We start from the raw sequence: 19011 nt of genomic DNA on the forward strand, positions 1-19011 counted from the left end.
TCAAGCTTCATTATCTCTACGAGCACAGATATAGTATTATCCTTCTAACCTATTATAGAAATCATTATAAACACCTACAAGAATCTTTGGTTTCTATAGATAAATGGTAGACACAAAAATATCAGACCTGATGTGCTGGAATGATGATTCGGTTGTGATTGAGAAGGACTAGAATTCCCTCACCAGTAATCTTTACACACCTGATGGATTGATGAGGGGGATTTCCCTGTTGGCAACCCAAACTACAATCATGATAGATACGTTTTTCGAGCTGCCCGGGGTGAAAAATCCCAGTTTAAAGCTTCCAGCAGCTGACACCATGGCTGAGAGATTGAGTTGTATTTATGGTGTCAACTGCAATAGATATTGTTATAATCAGCAACAAAGCTGAGGAAAAAAGAAGCATGGGAAGGCCATTCTCTGTTAATCCCATGATTCTTTTTTTTTTTCCCTGGAAGTAGTTATTTCAATGGCTATTGAGATGTAAGAAATGACCTTTGGGAACAAAAATGAAGATTTGGGATATCTGTGCCTGAAATAAACCCCCCTTTTTTTTTCTCTTTTTCTGGAGAGGAGAAATTCTCATTGTTCATGTTAAGGACCTCGAAATTCCAAAATTATAGCTAGTCTCAATGCTGATCCCATACACTCTTTGAAATTGACCTTCATCTTTTGGATTTTATGAGTTGGTAAACCTGCTATTAATCAGCGGACCGTGAGAAACCAAAAATCAGAACATATTTTCAGACTGGTTTTATTAAGTACATACAATTTAGTTTACATGGCTCAGGTTTATTTATGGAGTATCTAGATGATGCTTAGACCACCCCTCCATTGATGCTTTGTGGACCTGAACTATGTATTTCTAGCGAGTTTTGAGATTTTTGGCTTTGTTGGATTATTTTTACAGCGTTAAAATAAACATTTTTTCAGCAAGTTTCGTGCTGTGAAAATAATCAAGAGTACCAGTAATGAAAGGAAGAACTTCTGGAAAAGTATGGCAGAAAATAGGACAAAATTGGTAGGGTGCACTGATTGAGAATCAGAAGCGATACCTAGCTTTAGCTTCTGCAAATCCTGTGAAGCATACTACCAGAATGGTTTGCTTTCTCGTACAAAAGAAAACCATCCTATTCAAAGAAAACCTCTGTCAAACCCAGCTGGGATAGTTAGGAGAATGACTTGGGACCTAAGTGGGATTTGGTTTGTGGTTAGCCCAGTTACGATGTTACCCATCAAAACCATCTATTTCCTCACAAATTGAATTAGATCGAAGAGCCTATATCTCTGAGAATGTTGGTGAAGTCCTGCCTTCAATACAAGAAAGTGAAACATTAAAAGAAATGAATGTAGTATAAGACATGAAGACATTCTTGTTAAGAAAATAATTACTGACATTTCATGCATGCATACAGAAAGCAATGATCAAACAACTAACTTAAACATTATATCTACATACGAATGTAACAAGTATACACGCTGTCCTACTATCCAAGTAGATGAGAGGAAACGTCAGTGAGACTTGATTAGAAGCAAACTACAGCTTCAAGATGTAGAATGTCTACGCAAAAATTAATCTATCTTGCCTCTACCAGTGAAATCGAGCATTCGTTTGTTGAATATCGTTTGCTGTGGCTTGGTAGTTTACTCGCTTCAATAACGTCCCTTGCAGTAAAATAACCCGGCTGTTTAGGCTGAGGCAATTCATCTTCATTGCCTAGCATCAAAACCACATACGAAATGCTTGGCCTATCTTCAGGACTTTCTTGCACGCATAATAGCCCCATTTGAATCACACGTAGCACTTCAGATAAATTACATGTTTCAATCATCGATTCCGCAATCAGTTCCAGTGGCCTGCCTTCATTAAACAGTGTCCAAGCCTGTTAAGATGAATCATGTTACTAAAATGAGATGTCATACCCGGAACTAAAAAAACGTTAAGTTTTTTTTATGGCAGTACTTACATGTCCAAGTAGGTTGAGTTGGTGATCTGGATGGTAGAATCCTCTGTTCCTGTGACCACTCACTATCTCTAACACCAATACACCAAAGCTGAAGACATCTGATTTTAATGAGTAGAGTCCATGGAATGCATACTCTGGAGATATGTAGCCACTGGAAATATTCAAAGAATGTTAGATGGCATCTGTCAGAATTGGAAGTAAACTATGTATGCTGGAAACACTTACTATGTCCCCACCACTTTCTTTGTTTGGGATTCAGTTTCATTTCCTTCTACACCTCTCGCCAGCCCGAAGTCTGAAATTTTTGGGTGCATGTTGTAATCTAATAAAATATTGCTGGCTTTTAGATCTCTGTGAATTACTCTTAGTCTTGAATCTTGGTGAAGATAAAGGAGTCCACGAGCAATCCCAATGATAATATTGTAACGCTTAGGCCAATCTAATAGCATGCTCCGTGTGTCATCTGTCTCAATTACATATTTTTCACACGTCAATCCATGTCCTTATCAGATTCTTAAATGCATGTCGAAGAACCACTTGGATCCTATTTAAATTATCATTACAATGATGAAACTATTAATGAAGTATAAATGATCAAGTAAATCGGTAAAGGTTAGAGATCCAAACCAAAAATAAAGAAGTCCAAGCTTTTGTTAGGCAAGAACTCGTAAATCAACATCTTTTCCTCTCCTTCAATGCAGCATCCTAGAAGCTTCACTAGATTCCGGTGCTGAAGGTTCACTATATGCCTGACTTCATTTTTGAACTCATCGAGGCCTTGTCTTGAACTCTTAGAGAGCCTCTTCACAGCTATTTCAAGTCCATCTTTCAGTGTCCCCTGATTATCATATGCAACTAAATTATATTTCCTTTGAGATTAAGTGGAGAATCATAATATGATGTCGCATAGAACTTGCATGGCAAGTAATAGTTTAATACCTTATAAACATTTCCGAATCCTCCTTCTCCCAGTATATTGTTAAGAGAAAAGTTATTTGTTGCAGAAGCCAAGGTATCTATTGTAAACAACAATAATTCCAGATCTTTGCTCTTGTGCTTGTTATTTGAACTTATTCCCGAAACACCAGTCATTTTTCCTGCCAGAAGAAAAGAAAGAATGGATCTCTGTTCTATGCTAAATACAGATTTCTTAAGAAAATCAAGTGTAGTGATCTCTTTAACAATTTTTGGTCGTAGATTGGATTACTAAAACTCTACTTTGAAAACAAACTAAACTGCCTATATCAATACAACATGGAAACAAAGGGGAAGGGGCATAGAAGAGGTTAGAATTTCATGATGTGAGTGTAACATACTATTTTCCATCTGATGCCTTTTCCAAACGTAAATGACCAGGGCCAGGCCAAGGAACAGAATTCCTGTAGACAACACAACGCTTAGTATGATCCTTTTCTTCTCATTGGCTTTCGTTTCAATCTTCGCACCATAACCGTTATCTGCACATCAAGGAGTAAAAAAACTAAAGTTAGAAGATAATAATAGGTAATGCCAATATGCTGTGTATGTGTTTTGTTAGTTAATATGGCTTGAGAATTTTCATTAGCTATCTGAATCCTTTCATCACAGTTCATATGATAACTATATACCTAGTTCTGAAGCAGCCATCCTTATATAAATGTCTGGTTCATTTCCAACAAGTATTCTAACATCAAGCAGATCATCGAACCAGAGCAAGCATCCACTTCCTCCATCCCTGATATCTAAATTTGAATAAGCTGTACAACTGCAGTTATTCAAGCACGTGTTCTTGCACTCTTCAAGATTCATGCTCCTGTTAAACCATGATGTTTTTGTCTGAGGCAACTTCACAGCCGAGACCTTTTGAAACCCGTCTCCAGAGCAATTCAGTGGAGTCCTTCTAACACAACCACTTGACCAGTCCATCAACTCCCATTCGCTTTGAACTTTTGGTACAAATCCATTCAAGCAACCACACATTGGAGAGCTGTTGATACTACAGATACCATTTGCACCACATAGTGCAAAATGCTCACAATTATCGGTATTTAAGGTGAGATAAAGCAGCCAACTTCGTGTTTGTTCAATCCACGTGAAGCGCTGGACATCACCACCCTGAGTTACCGTGACCCTCCAAGGCATTGACTTACTGAGAACATGATATCTGTAAAATATCTCCTTCTCATTAAAAACAAATTCAATTGAGTATTTAGGATTTGGTTTTGATTGAGGCATGCCACTGAACCTCAGACCATTCCACGGTCCAGACCGGTGCTTAACAATTGAATTCTCCACCACAATTATCTCAGGATATCCATAAGGAACAAGAATTTCTGAAACATTACCTCTTGAAGGATCATCCGGTGACTTCCAGGATGTAATGTAACAGTCCATCCCTGTTATTCTATTCCGTCCTAGCTTCATTTCAGGCAATAATGTATCACCTGGATGTTCAAAACTCTGCCACAAGGAGCTTTCCAGGTTATCATCACCCTCCTCCTTCACAACAAGGTTTCCTGAATCCAAAAGTTGAGCGGCTGGATTAGTCGCAGGTCGCGATGAGTCGGAAGACCAAACTATGCTCCCGTTCCGATTGGAAAGGACGAGAATTCCTTGGTTGGTAAGCCTTAAAACACCTGATGAATCATTAAGTGGGGTTTCTCTGTTGGCAACCCAAACTACAGTCATCACAGATATTTTGCCATACCATATCCCCAAGTATCGGTTTGCAGAATTCCCCGGGCTAAAAAATCCCAACTCGTAGGCTCCATTAGCTGAAAGAATAGTATCACAGTCTCTAATGGATTGAGTTGTGTTTATGGTGTCAATTGCAGTGGATGTATCAATAATCAACAATAAAAAGAGAAATATGGGAGCTATGCGATCCATTGTTGTTCTCATGATTTCTTTGCAGCTCACATCTTTTATTTCGAAGTCAGACTTAGATGTAGAAAAACTCCATGTAAAAAACATTGTGATAATATTAATTAGTTCCATTTAGAGGTACACTACCCGCTAGTAACTAGTAAGCTATATTTCTAGATGACAACGCAATTTCTATATTTATTTTCAAATATTGACATGCAGTGTTGTTCAGTGATTTGTCATGGTCCGTTTGACTTGGAAGAGTAGACTTGTCAAACCTTATATGCCATTACTATTAAGATATATTTCTGTTGGTGTTTATTAATAAATATAGCGAAAGATTATTTGGTTTACTAATAGATACAGCAAAAGTTTATTGATAGATCTCTTGATATTTTTATTTGTATTTATTAATTTTGTGACCTGACATTCAATAATAGCCATACAAATTTAAGAAGCTAATTGGTTGTTTGACTTCAAATGCAATTAATTAGCCAGCATTCATTCATCTTTCTTTCATTGCTAGGATTTCTGATTCTTATTCAGAGTGTTGGTTATGGCAATGATCAAGGTTTTCAACGCCCCTTATTTCACGCAATAGACTGTGATTTATATATGAATCGGGTTTTCAACGCCTTGGATTCCACGCCAAATCGACATTTGTTTTTTGCCTTTTCGGAGATGGGCTGCTGCTATTTCTTGAGCTAATTTAATCTTAGATGTCTTCATCCAAAAACCTCCAAGTCTTCTAGACTTGAAACGTGAAGTTGTGCTATGGAAGGTCAGGGGGGATGAATGAATCGACGACTAACCTTCAAACTACTGATGAAACCTTCTGATGTCTCTCTGTTATCCGTCCCAATTGCGACAGTCATGACAGAACTACAGATACTTTGACGTACAAGGAGACGAGTTGTCTTTTTTGACCCAGTCACAAGCCTTCTTGATTGAGATGTTTTTATGATTTCAGCCATGAAGAACAGATATTTTAAATTCTCTCATACTTAATGTATTGAATATTTATCAAAAGTATCCGAGGGCAGAAAATTATAAAATTTTGAGGAGGCCTGGCCAGAATTTATATGTAAGGATATTGTAAGTAGAATATAAAGGTTAAGAGTAAGAACATGAGAATTATAGGGTGTTATTACGATACTTGTTTAATTATTTTATATTTTTAATAACTTTGAGGGAATTCGATACCTTTAGCATAATCTCAATTATTAACATAAACTCTGAAAGATGTTATCGTCCGTATCACTTGTACCAAGGGCGGAGGCATGCATGGGCTAGAGTAGGTTTTAGTATAGATCCTGATTTTATTAATATTTTTTTATTAGTTTTATATTAAAACAAATTATAATTCTCAATTAAGGTATCAAAAAATTCTAAAAATTTACGTGGAGCCTTTTAATACAATGTTTTATTTTCGGTTAAAATTTCAGAATTTTTAAAGAAATTCATAAATTTGATTAAAAAAACTCACAATTTGACCAGTTTTACATTATTGAGTGTAATTTTCAATCCAACCATCAGATTGAGCTGAAATTTTATGAGGGATCTTAAAATATATTGAATAAAATTTAATTAAAATTTTAAGATGAACAGAGTTTAGTAGTGCTAAAATAAAAATCAAATAAAAGCAAAACGACTCATTAAGAGTAAAATGATTATTTGCCATTAAAAAATAAAACAAATCAATTCTTTCTTCCTTTTATATGTTGTCGACTGGGCAGAAGTAGAATAGAAAAAAAAAGAAAAAAAAAGACGGGAGAGAAAGAGAGAAAAGTAAGGGAAAAATATAAAACAAAATCTAAGAAAAAAAATAAGAAAAGTGAGAAAATAACCTTATAAACTTACAAAATCCAACTTATAAAATACTAATCTAAGGAAGAATCAAGTGAAGGAAGGGAAAATTGAAAGAGAAAAAAAAAATTTAATTACTTTGTTTTTCAGTTGACATGAGATTGTTATTTTATCCAAGTTGAGAGGTTGTTACAATATCGATTCAGATTCGATTATAGATGAATTATATTCCACAAAACATTGAAGGATACAACTTTAATAGTAAGTTTATTTTTACTTTCACTTTAATTTTATATACTTTCAAATTTATCTTTTAATATTTTGGATTGTGTATTTGAATTAAAACTTTATTACTAACTTTAAAAATTCATGTACATGAGTTAATAATTTATCTTTAAAAAAATTTATATATTTATTTAATAGCTCAGGATAGGAAAAAATTCTTAGCTCCGCCCTTGACTTATACTACTTATTAGATGCACGATCTACAATTCATTTACGTTGTTGCTCACATGGACTTTTCATTTCATTGGTGCGATCTCCACGCTAATGTAACCATACTCCAAGATCTCTCCTACACAACAGGAAGACAACTCTACTCCTTGTCAAGTAAATCTATGTCATTTTAAGTAACTCGAGGGTGTACAAATATCACGACCCGATTCCCAGATCCATGACCGACACATAGGCAAGGTTCCCCTCCAAGGTTTCATACCTATGCGAACCCAAACTTACATACAAACTTATCCTTCAAATAAGTCAATCAGAGTTCAATGCAGCACTAAAAGCAAAACTAACTTCATAATATAATTTCATTGTCTTAATACAAGAGTTAATACAATTCATAGTTTTGGAGTACTAACTAGACATAAAGGAAAATGTACAAATTACAACCAAAAGAGCAGGTTCGGAAGGTTCAACAAAAGTGATCTGCTATCAAGTTATAAGCCTGAAGAGGTAAATAATGAGAGGGTGAGTTCAAAAACTCAGTGAGTAGATAATGTTCAATACACACACACACGAGGTAATACAGCAATGAGAAATATAAATACAAGTATGGCTTTAAATTCTTATGGGAAGGTTTCTCAAATAGGCCATAATAAGAATATCATATGGTAAAAATATCAGAAAATCAAAATATAATGAGTATGAGGCTCCATACTGTGGGATGATCAGTCCACACAGGTTGGTGACTCCCCCGACCAACTAGGGTTCAGAAACGATGTGCACAAAGACTAACACTATCTAGCATGGATATTCTGACTAACATACCATAGGTTCATAATCATAATCAAACAGACATATTCATATCTCAAGGCTCAACTCATGACATCAATCAAATGAGGAGCTATCAATTCAGAAGTTAATTCAAAATATATACTAGTTCATATCAAGAATTCAGATTCAACAATTGATCAAGCTTTATCATAACAAGGATAATAATCAACATATATATATATATTATCAAGAAACATGAACCAATTCATATTAACAAATTAAGTATTTATAATATTTCTCATGCATATAGAAAATTATCCACTCACCTAACTCAAAAGCAAACAGCACTCAAAAGCAAATACCGAAGGAAATCCTAATAGTGTCCCGCTGGTAGAATATCAAAATTATCTGAATACAAAGGAGACATATTCAAGAATGACTCAAAAGAACATATAACCTATTTAATACACTTATCTAAGGGTATATTCCATAACCCTATATGTTTTTGAACTAACTAGTCAATTTTCTCAAAAACTCAAAATTTAACGTTTTTTTTCGAAATCTAATCCATAATAGAAAAAATAATAAAATTGGTAATAATTCACAAAATAACCCTCAATTATTCATCAAACCAATATGTAAAAGCTAATATTACAGTTAGGGACTAATTTGAGATTTATCATATTTTTAAGGGTCAAATTGTAACTTTTATCAAATTGAAGGACCAAACTAAAAATATCATAAATCCATTACTATACTGAAATTCTGACCATAATTAATCCTCAATTATGTCCAAAATATCTCATTATGCTCCAGGGACCATTCTGGAATTTTTCCAAAATTTTAGGGTCATATTGTAATTTTTGTCAAATTGGAAGACCAAATTGAAAGTGTTAAAATTTCATAACTATACTGGAATTCTGCCCTTAATTCATATTTTATTCTATTCAGAATCTCGGAATATGCTCCAAGGACCAATCTGTAATTTTCCAAAATTTGGGGACTAAACTATAATTTTCATAAATTGAGGGACCAAACTGAAATTTTGTCATCCTCAACCTCCAACCCAGAATTTCAACAGAAAACCTACTGTTCTTTCCATATTTCTAACTCAAAATTTATCATTTACACAATTCATAACTAAAAATCATCAATCTTCCATAATCAACTAAATAATCAATTATCCACAACAATTAACTCCATAACATTCAAATTAATTCATCAATTAAACTCAAAACACAAATTTTCCAAAACCCTAACATTCATCAAAACTTAAATTTAAAGTTCAATTAACATATATTTATATATTTAACAACCTAAATCTTACTTTTAAACTTATTTTCTCCAACTCCTTTCTATTTCCCTCTTTTCTCTTGTTCTTCTTCCTCCCTTCTCTCTCATGGTTTACTCTCAAAATATTCAGATCTCTTCTTCTTCTTTTTTCCTTTCTATTTATATTTATTATGTGTATTCAATTACTACAATACCCTTATTTATTTATACTCTCTCTTTAAGCCTCTAAGGGCTTTGTTGCCTTTTCCTATCTCTTTATATTCAAAACATTATAATAAATACCCAAGGATCATAGATGCAATGCATAACTTCATCATATTAATACATATACCAAAAAAAAAAAAACTTACTCTTTTGCATCTTTTTATCCTCCTCTCATTATCTCATACACATGTTATAGAAAGCAAAGATTATGCTTGCTAGATAAAAGACTCATCTTTGTGTAAGAGTGTATTGGACACCCATCTTTAAATGATTTTATTTCTATAAAGATAAACCTGAACTAGACAAGTTCATTACCCATTAAGAACAAGTACAGAATATAAAATGCATCCTATGAATGGTTATATAGCATAACAACATAATGGGTAAAATCTTCCCCATCATGTTTTATAGTGTACATTAACCTACTACAATAGCTTAGAACATGGTTACATAATAAACTTTTTTTAATTTGTGTGCCAAGCTTATTATCTGTTTTAACCTAAGCATATCTACTAAAATTAGCTCAACCAAGCTCTTTGTTATCGTTCAATGGGTGAATGAAAGTATCAAAGCTTATTTAAAAATATTTAACGAATAAGTGTTTAATTTGAAAGGTTTATTAGAACCTATTACTATTGCGAGGGTACACAACTATTTTTCATGAAAACTATTATGTAAGAAAAAACCACATTAAGATGGAATTTATAAATAACTTAAAGGTTCATTTCAATTGTAGTTTGGTGTATCCTAAATTGATGACCACTTTATTAAATACCATTGAGATAAAAGTATTTTCATATATTATAAGAAAGTACTACTTATTGTCAATAAAGGGAAACACTATTAGGCACAACTCTAAGAAGTATTTTCTTTACTATAAAGATAGGGATATGATATTAAAGAGTGCTATGTATTAAAGAAAAAATAAGAAAAAAATTAATCGCTAAAAGATACCTCTAGTAGTTTGTTAAGAAAAAAGATAAAGTTTAAAAAGTAAGGAGAGGAAATCAACCTTCCCCATAAGATTTTATCTTATATTACATTGATCTTGGATGGAATTTTAGAAGAAGACGATTCTAATAGGATCTGAAATGCTTAAGGAAATCAATTACTATTTTTCTCATGATAACAAAACGAATCTATCATGTTCAATCTGAAAGATGGAGAGGGATTGACCTTTCCTATGAAAATATATTTATAATTACCATAGTTCTTTCTAATTATAATATGCAAATGGTATTGATATATGATGAAAGTGCTAAGAATATTATCTTCAATAAAGCAATAATACAAATAGATGTTAACCCATCAAAATTGATACCATTATGAACTTTTTTCTATTAAGATAGAGAGAAAAGACTTATTAGTAAAAGACTATTGGACCTATCAGTCACCATTGACACTTATACCATCATCACACTCTATAATAAACTTTTATGGTAATCAAAATAGATGTGACTTTCCCCATGATGTGGCCCTAAAAAAGCATTTGTTTTTTTTCTTTATTTTTTTTAAATTTTATCCTTTAAAATTAGATTTTTTTTATTAAGTTATCTCACTCTCATGACATGGATTACAGGTTTAGCAAGTTAACTCAATTGGCCAGGGTTTTTTCCCTATTTAACTATTTTTTTTCAATTTTATTATTTAATATTGGGTTAATTGAGAATTAGAGTTTATAAATTGTTTTATAAGCTCTTTGTTAGGTTAATCTAGTCTCATGATCTGAGAATAGTGCTTAACAAATTAACATAAGTTGACTCGAGTTATTTTTTTGTGTTTTTTCTTAATTGAATTTTTTTTTCAATTTTATCATTCAATATTGGGTCAGTTAAGAATTGAACTTCATAATCTATTTTAATTTATTCTCTATGTGGATATTTTAGTCTAATGATCAAGGTTACGAGTTTTGGTATTTTAACCTTGGTTAAATCAAGTTGTTTTTATTTTTATTTTTTTAAGAGCTTATCTCGGTCTTATGCCCTTCAACATTGGATTTGCTTTTTATTGAGTTGTCCTCGTCTCATGACCAAGAATGCGAGTTTGGTAGGTTGATCCAATTGACTTAGTTTTTTTTTATTGATTTTTTTCTCTATTTCATCATTTAATATTGTGTTTGATTGAGAATTATGCTTCATGATTTATTTTGGTTTGATTTTTATGAGGTTATTCTAACCTCATAATCTAGGAATAATGTTTAATGAGTTAAGCCATATTAATTTGGCTCATTTTTTATGTCATTTTTTTAATTAAGATTTTTTCAAATTTCATTATCAACATTGAGTTTGATAGGATCGATTGAGAATTAAGTTTCATAATCTGTTTTTATTTGCTCATTATAGGGTTATCTCAATCTCATAGTTAGAGTTGTAGATTCAGCAAGTTAATCCAAGTTATATTAGGTCTTTTTTATTTTATTTCTATGAGATTATGTCGGTCTTATGATCCAAGTTATGAGTTTAACAGATTGACTTGGGTTATTTTTTATGTTTTTTTAGTCTTATTCTTCAACAATAGACTGATTGAGAATTGAATTTTATAATTTATTTCAATTTTTTATATGGGGTTATCTTGATCTTATGCCATCTTGAAAAAAAAATAAATCAAACGATGTTTTTACTTGTCATCCGAGTTGTATTTAGACCCACAAAATCAATCAAGTCATAACAGGTTAACCCCATATGATTTAAATGTTGTTTCCATTAAAAAAACACTAGTAATATCTGAATATTTTTTATTAAATTAAAAAAAAATTAACCCAACTTGTAAGATAACTTAGTCTGTATCAAGAATCTAGTTTAATCGCCCATCTATGTTGTCTTATATTTCACACATATGAAATCAAACGCTTGACGGGCCTTGTCCAGGAACAAACGCTTCACGTCTAATGTTTTTAGAAACGACCTGCTTACAAGCATGGATATCAGATCCCATAGCCATCATGACAGGCCTTGTCTACTTCTGGACCTCCTACAAGCCCAAATTATTTAGGCTCACTTTTCTCACAAAAAGAAGAAATCACCACGTTATGTCACCATGTGTTCGACGAAAATCCTCAACAAGAAAATGTTCTCCCGCTTGGAAGTGATTTTAAGAGACTAATATGTAATATTTACAAATTCTTGCTTAACTTCTGGTGGTGGCATGTGATTTCTTTGTTTCTCATTGGTGTATGCAAGTCATAAACTTTATTCCTTTTAATATTTGTTTGTGTAGTAGTTTTTATATAATAATATCATCATTAAAAAATCATAATTCAAAATATTTTTATTAAATATTCTTATTTTAAGCCTTCTATTAAAATACAAGTTAAACAATCATATTTATATTAGTTATAGGTCTATTTTAAAAAAAATCATAATGAATAATTATAAAACTATTCTATGAATTCCTAAAATATAGGATTGAAATACAAGTTAAAAATTAAAATGTGACCCACATAAATAAAATAATGGAATATTAAAGGTTTAATAGAATATTAATGTTGAAATCCAATTAGTCAGGTCCTACAAAGAGAGTCAGGTCCTGCAAAAAGACGTTACTTTTACTTTACCTGTGAATCAAGTTATCAGTTCAAAAAAACACGTACATTGATTAAGTATATATAGTTGCCCTGGTACAGAAACATAAAAAAAAAATTCTGAAGCAGCTAGAGTAACTAGGAGTACCTGTGGAGCACAACATCGAAACGTATCAAGCACAAAATGTAATCTATCTTGCCTCTAACAATGAAATAGAGCAGTCATTAGCTGAATATGGTTTGCTCTGGGTTGATGAATAAGTCACTTCCATCAGATCCCTTTCTGTAAAAAAGCCAGGTTGTTTAGGCTGAGGCAATGCATCTTCGTTTTCCAGCATCAAAACGACATACGACATGCTCGGCCTATCTACTGGATTTTCTTGAACGCACAACAGACCCATGTGAATCGAACGTAGCACTTCAAATAAATTGCATGATTCAATTATTGATTCCGAAACTAGTTCCAAAGGCTTGCCTTCTAAGAATAGTCTCCAGGCCTGATTGATGAGTGAGACAATGTCATTAGAAAGAGATTTGGTATCTCGCAATCATTCAATGTTACAATTTTGAGACTTACGTGCCCGAGAAGGTTGAGTTGGTGGTCTGGATGAGAAAATCCTCTGTTTCTGTTCCCGCTCACTATCTCTAGCACCAACACACCAAAGCTGAAGACGTCTGATTTTGTCGAGTAGAGACCATCAAATGCATACTCCGGGGATATGTAGCCACTGGACATGCACCAAAAATGTCAGGCTGAATTTGCGAGCAACGGAAGTAAGCTACACTCTGAGGAGATACTTACTATGTTCCCATCACTTTGTTTGTATTGGCTTCGGTTTCGTTTCCTCCAAAACTTCTAGCCAGGCCAAAGTCTGAAATTTTTGGATTCATTTCATGATCTAATAATACATTGCTAGCTTTCAGATCTCTATGGATTACTCTTAGCCTTGAATCTTGGTGAAGATAAAGGAGTCCACGAGCAATCCCTTTGATAACATTGTAGCGCTTAGGCCAGTCTAGTTGCAATCTGTGTGTTTCATCTGCCAGGGTTAATTCATTCAGCTTCTTGTAAAATCTATAGATGCATATGAAAAAAAGTACGAAAACAAGGTAATGCATACTTATTTTGATGAATTTTCAAATGCATATGGCAGTATGAATAGCTATGAAAGGAATGAAGATTCTCTCGAACATTTTCCACAAATATTTCGAAGGAATCTAAAGGATTTTTCTTTTTGTCTTGTGAGTTTCCATTTCTTCTCATACTTCTGTCTCCAAATGATCTAGGAAACACACCTTTGGGCCGCTGGTCAATGCAAACTCACCCATAATTGGTGTGGGTGTCTGTATGACCATAATAAAGTACAGTAATTGAACGTAAATTTGTACAGTTTTGAGCGATCCTAACCGAAAATAAAGAAGTCCAAGCTTTTGTTAGACAAGAACTCATAGACCAGCATTTTCTCATCTCTCTCAATGCAGCATCCTAGAAGCTTCACTAAATTTCGGTGCTGAAGTTCCACAATGTGCTTGACTTCATTGGTAAACTCATCAAGCCCTTGTCTCGAAAACTTAGAGAGCCTCTTCACGGCTATTTCTCGTCCATCTTTCAATGTTCCCTGAAAAAAGTCGCTCGATATTGTCAGCAAGCCATACATTGTTTCATGAAAGTTGAGAATCATGGTTTGATGCTCCATACTATATTGCTTCTTGCTTCTGTTGGAACTTATAAAGTTAGAACACTTTCCCACTACGAACATTGGTGCCAGTAGGCTGTATCATGAAATTGAGAAGCCATAAAAAAATTGCATGATTGTGTATAGATTAGTACCTTATAAACAGGTCCAAATCCCCCTTCTCCCAGTTTACTGTCTTCTGAGAAGTCCATTGTGGCACCAGCCAAGGTATACAAATCAAACAACGGTAAATCCAGGTTTTCTTTCCTGAGGTTGCTATTAGAATTTCTCTCAAAACCACCACTTACTTTTCCTGCAAGTAGATCTGCTATGAGTAAAAAGGAAACGAGGGATCTCTATTTTCTGTGCGCAAATTTCATTTGAGACTGTACTTAAATTGTACCTTCAATTACTGAAAAAAAATTTTCAAAATAAATTAAACTGCCTATCTTTACATAGATTTGGGGGAGGGGATTGATTAGAATTTCATGAAGATAGTAACATACTGTTTCTCCGTTGCTTTCTATTTCGAATATACAAGACCATGGCTAGGCAAAGGAGAAGAGTTCCGGTAGATAACACAGAGCTTAGTATGATCATTTTCTTCGTGTTCGATTTATCATTAACCTTTGCGCCATCACCATTACCTACACACAGGGGAGAGGAAAATTTGAGTGAACTGACAGTAATAGAAAATGCCACCTTGCCCTTACATTTGTTTGGTTAGAACTATAATATTCTGGGCAGGCAAATTAGTCCCTTATGCTACAAGTTTCTTTCCGCTTAATGATATATAACTGGTAGGAAATGCAGTCATCTTGTTGTAAGAAGCTTTATGTAGCGTTTGCTGTAATGGTTAGAATGAAAAAGAAAAGAATTATCTTGTCTAGCAATATGTTTCTGATCCTATAATTTTCTTGAGTTACTTGATATTTGAATGAATCATTTAGGCAGTTATTCTAGTTAATATAAGACTTTTCTATAATGTACTAAAGTCCAAGTATTAGCTATTGATTTGTCCAGAGGATAACTTTCGTACCTAGTTCTGAAGCAGCCATCCTTATATAAATATCCTGTTCATTTTGACTAAATACTCTAGTATCAACAAGGTCGCCAAACCAGAGCAAGCAACCACTTCCTCCATCCCTGATGTCCAAGTTTGAATATGCTGTACAGCTGCAGTTCTTCAAGCACATGTGCTTGCATTCCTCGAGATTCATGCTCTTGTTAAACCATGATGTGTTCGTCTGAGGTAACTTCACCCCAGAGACCTTTTGAAACCCATCTACAGAACAATTTACTGGAGTTCTTCTAACACAACCACTAGACCAATCAGTGGCTTCCCAATCACTTCGAATTTTGGGTACAAATCCATGCAAGCAATCACACATTGGAGAGTTTTGAATACTGCAGATACCATTTGCACCACATAGGGCATAACGTTCACAATTATCAGTATTTGCTGTGCTAAAAAGCAACCAACTTTGTGTTTGATCAATCCATGTGAAGCGCTGGAGATCGCCTTCTGGACTGATCACAAGCCTCCAAAGCATTGAGTTGTTGACAAGATGATATCTGTAAAATGTCTCATTCTCATTATAAACAAATTCGAATGTGTACCTGGGATTCTGTTTTAATTGATTTGAGCCACTAAACCGGAGACCATTCCATGGTCCAGACCGATATTTCACTTTTGAATCCTCGATCACTTGTATCTCCGGATACCCATCAGGAGAAAGCATATCTATAAAATGGCCTTTGGCAGGATCATCAGATGACTTCCATGATGTCAATGACCAGTCCATTCCTGTTATTTTGTTCCATCCCTGCTTCATTTCAGGCAATAATGTATCAGTTGGATGTTCGAAACTCTGCCACAAAGAATTTTCCAGGATATCATCACCCTCCTCTTTCACAACAAGATTTCCTGAATCAAGAAGTTGTGCAACTGGATTCCTCGCAGGTGATCTCGATGTGTTGGAAGACCAAAGTATGCTCCCACTGCTATTGAGAAGGACAAGACTTCCTTTGTTGGTAAGCCTTAAAACGCCTGATGAATCATTAAGGGGTGTTTCTCTGTTGGCAACCCAGACCGCAGTCACGACAGATATTTTGCCAAACCATATCCCCAAGTATCTACTTTTGGATTTGCCAGGCTTGAAAAATCCTAACACATAGGTTCCATCAGCTGAAATTAGGGTCTGGCCATCTCTAATGGACTGAGTTGTGTTTATGGTGTCAATGGCCGTAGCTGTTTCTAGAATCAGCAATAAAGAGAAGCAAAGAACAAGTACGGAAATGTAATCCATGGATGTTCTCATCTCATTTTTCTTTCTTGTAGCTAAAGGTTTTAAATATATGGGTGGCTTAGACTAGAAAATAATCAAATATTTATCGTTAGATACTGCTTTCAGACCTGTCTTGTCACTGTCATCTGAGGGCTGCGAGAGTGTTTATCTATGTGGCTGCTTCTACTTTTAAAACAGATCATAAAAATAAATCGTTCAGTTAATTTTTAAATGTAATTTATTGTTTATGGAATCCAATCCAATACAATTTACATTAAAAATGCAGGGGTAATCGAAAGTAGCTTCGAGCGGCTTCTCTTTTTTTTACTGTCTTCACTTAACAGTGAAAAGTTTAGTTTATTTTCTATTATTCACATGAACAGTAAAAAATGTCTTTATTATTTGTGACAGGATCGCATGAGGCTCAAATCTAAATATATTGGATCCGGTCTTATTAATAAAATAAAAAAATTTAATTTTATTATTTTTAATTGTGTTTTATTTAAAAATTAGTGTTTAATATTATTCAATGATACTATATAAATTAGAAGGAGATCGCATAATAACGTAGCATTTGCAGAATTTGTTCACAATCCCAATTTTGTTCCTGATGATATTTTAATTGTGTTGTTGCACGTTTAAGAAACCATGAAAACTGTAATCTTTATCGGATGGATTTCGTATATGATGGAATTGTAGATAGTTTAATATAATAATAAAAAATATTTTATATAAAGTATTATTTATTTCATGATGTAATAGTAATAATTAAATTTACAATATGTAAATTAAAAACTATCAATATTAATATATATCCTTTTTAATTATTTTATAATCTTAATTTGAAAAGCATTCTTAACCAAACATATTAAATTATTTTTGTTATTAAACCTTAATTTCAACCACAGTTTTAACCAAATATATATAAATATCAAATCACTTTTAATCAAAAATATCTTTTATAAAATAATTTTATTTTTTTATTTATTTTTTATTAAACCTTAATTTCAATCACAGTTTTAACCAAATATATATATATATATATCAATTCATTTTTAATTAAAAATATATTTTATAAAATAATTTTATTTTTTAAATTTTAATTAAAACCAAATAAATTTACATGATTGAACGATATTCCATCAAGTGGGAAACGCCACATGCAAAAATATTGATAGTCAAGAAAAGGCTGAAGGAAGTGGGGATTATCATGGCCTTGTCCGTGGAGTGATGAAGTCTAGCCACCCACCCCACCACAAGTCTAAAAGTTGAACGGATTGATTAATGATTGAGAAACTACTCTGGTTACGTTACGTTACGTCACCTTTCAGCGTTGATTTACTCTCTTCTGTGAGGGAATTTCTGTTGTTTTTCCTGCCAAGGATGATAATCGATGTTGACGGAAACTAAAGATATCAACTAATAAATAATATATAATTTTGTTACGAGTAAAAAGAGCTATAAATATGAAATTTAAATACGTAGGTTTATTGTTTCTAAAATAATAATAATAATAATAATAAATTTTATCTTCCTAGAAGATTTATAAAATTTTAAATATGTCATGAACTCTAAGGAATCAAAAACAAAAATAACAAAAAAACAATAATATATCGAAACCTCAACATGCGTCTTATTTTTAATTTTTTTATTTAGGTTAAATAAATATTTATATGGAATTAAATGAATGTTTTAAATTAAAAAAAAGACTAAAAATTTAATTAGAATGAATTTGTAATTCATAACCTCTCGAATAGATACATTCATTTATACTGGACAAAGCTTCCAACTTTTTCCTCAAATAGTAGATGTACATGTAGATGCTCTATTGAGTCGAAGAAAGATGAAGAGAATAACATCACAAGTTTGTAGATTGTATGAATGATATTGAGTATGCAACTTATTAGAGCATATATCTCTAAAAAATAATTGATCTTTATGAGTGCATCCTATATTTTTTTTAGCAATAAATCCCGGTAAGTAAGTAAAATGAATGTTTGCATAAATACATAGCAATCATGACTTTTCATTTCATTCAATTTGTTATCCTTCAAATTCACCAATCTAGATATGTTCAAAGCATATTTATAAAAAAAAAAAACAGAGTCTTAAGTTATTGGTAAACAAGTAACTATGCATTCTTGTGTAAAACAAAACTAGTTTTAGGCTTTACAACTATTAACCATTCATAAACC

The 19011-nt window shown here is 32.9% G+C and overlaps 2 protein-coding genes across 2 annotated transcripts; both read right to left on the reverse strand.

Moving 5' to 3' along the window:
• Nucleotides 1-1370: 1370 nt before the first annotated feature.
• LOC133703796 (G-type lectin S-receptor-like serine/threonine-protein kinase At4g27290) lies at nucleotides 1371-4958 on the reverse strand. Its single transcript, XM_062128477.1, has 7 exons — nucleotides 3575-4958; nucleotides 3284-3424; nucleotides 2907-3064; nucleotides 2595-2805; nucleotides 2193-2430; nucleotides 1968-2118; nucleotides 1371-1883 (listed from the first exon to the last, which is right to left on the reverse strand). The coding sequence occupies exons 1-7, from the start codon at nucleotides 4941-4943 to the stop codon at nucleotides 1578-1580; spliced, it is 2574 nt and encodes an 857-aa protein (XP_061984461.1). The 5' UTR covers nucleotides 4944-4958; the 3' UTR covers nucleotides 1371-1577.
• Nucleotides 4959-12789: 7831 nt separating this feature from the next.
• On the reverse strand, nucleotides 12790-16858 carry LOC133703282 (G-type lectin S-receptor-like serine/threonine-protein kinase At4g27290). The gene is made up of 7 exons (XM_062127744.1): nucleotides 15568-16858; nucleotides 15035-15175; nucleotides 14684-14841; nucleotides 14261-14471; nucleotides 13655-13892; nucleotides 13430-13580; nucleotides 12790-13349 (listed from the first exon to the last, which is right to left on the reverse strand). Exons 1-7 carry the CDS (start codon nucleotides 16847-16849, stop codon nucleotides 13044-13046), a joined length of 2487 nt encoding a protein of 828 aa, XP_061983728.1. The 5' UTR covers nucleotides 16850-16858; the 3' UTR covers nucleotides 12790-13043.
• Between the last annotated feature and the right edge of the window lie 2153 nt (nucleotides 16859-19011).

The sequence above is a fragment of the Populus nigra genome, chromosome 9 (assembly GCF_951802175.1).
Source record: "Populus nigra chromosome 9, ddPopNigr1.1, whole genome shotgun sequence".
NCBI lineage: Eukaryota > Viridiplantae > Streptophyta > Magnoliopsida > Malpighiales > Salicaceae > Populus > Populus nigra.

Bases quoted from the DNA above. Each gene is read 5' to 3' on its own strand.
- LOC133703282 (XM_062127744.1), bottom strand. From the start codon at position 16,849: ATGAGAACATCCATGGATTACATTTCCGTACTTGTTCTTTGCTTCTCT. The intron at 13,893-14,260 runs GTTAGGATCGCT...TAACCCTGGCAG, and splicing joins CTTGGACTTCTTTATTTTCG to ATGAAACACACAGATTGCAA. The intron at 13,350-13,429 runs GTAAGTCTCAAA...CTCATCAATCAG, and splicing joins AACTCAACCTTCTCGGGCAC to GCCTGGAGACTATTCTTAGA.
- LOC133703796 (XM_062128477.1), bottom strand. From the start codon at position 4,943: ATGGAACTAATTAATATTATCACAATGTTTTTTACATGGAGTTTTTCT. The intron at 2,119-2,192 runs GTAAGTGTTTCC...GAATATTTCCAG, and splicing joins AAGAAAGTGGTGGGGACATA to TGGCTACATATCTCCAGAGT. The intron at 1,884-1,967 runs GTAAGTACTGCC...TCATCTTAACAG, and splicing joins AACTCAACCTACTTGGACAT to GCTTGGACACTGTTTAATGA.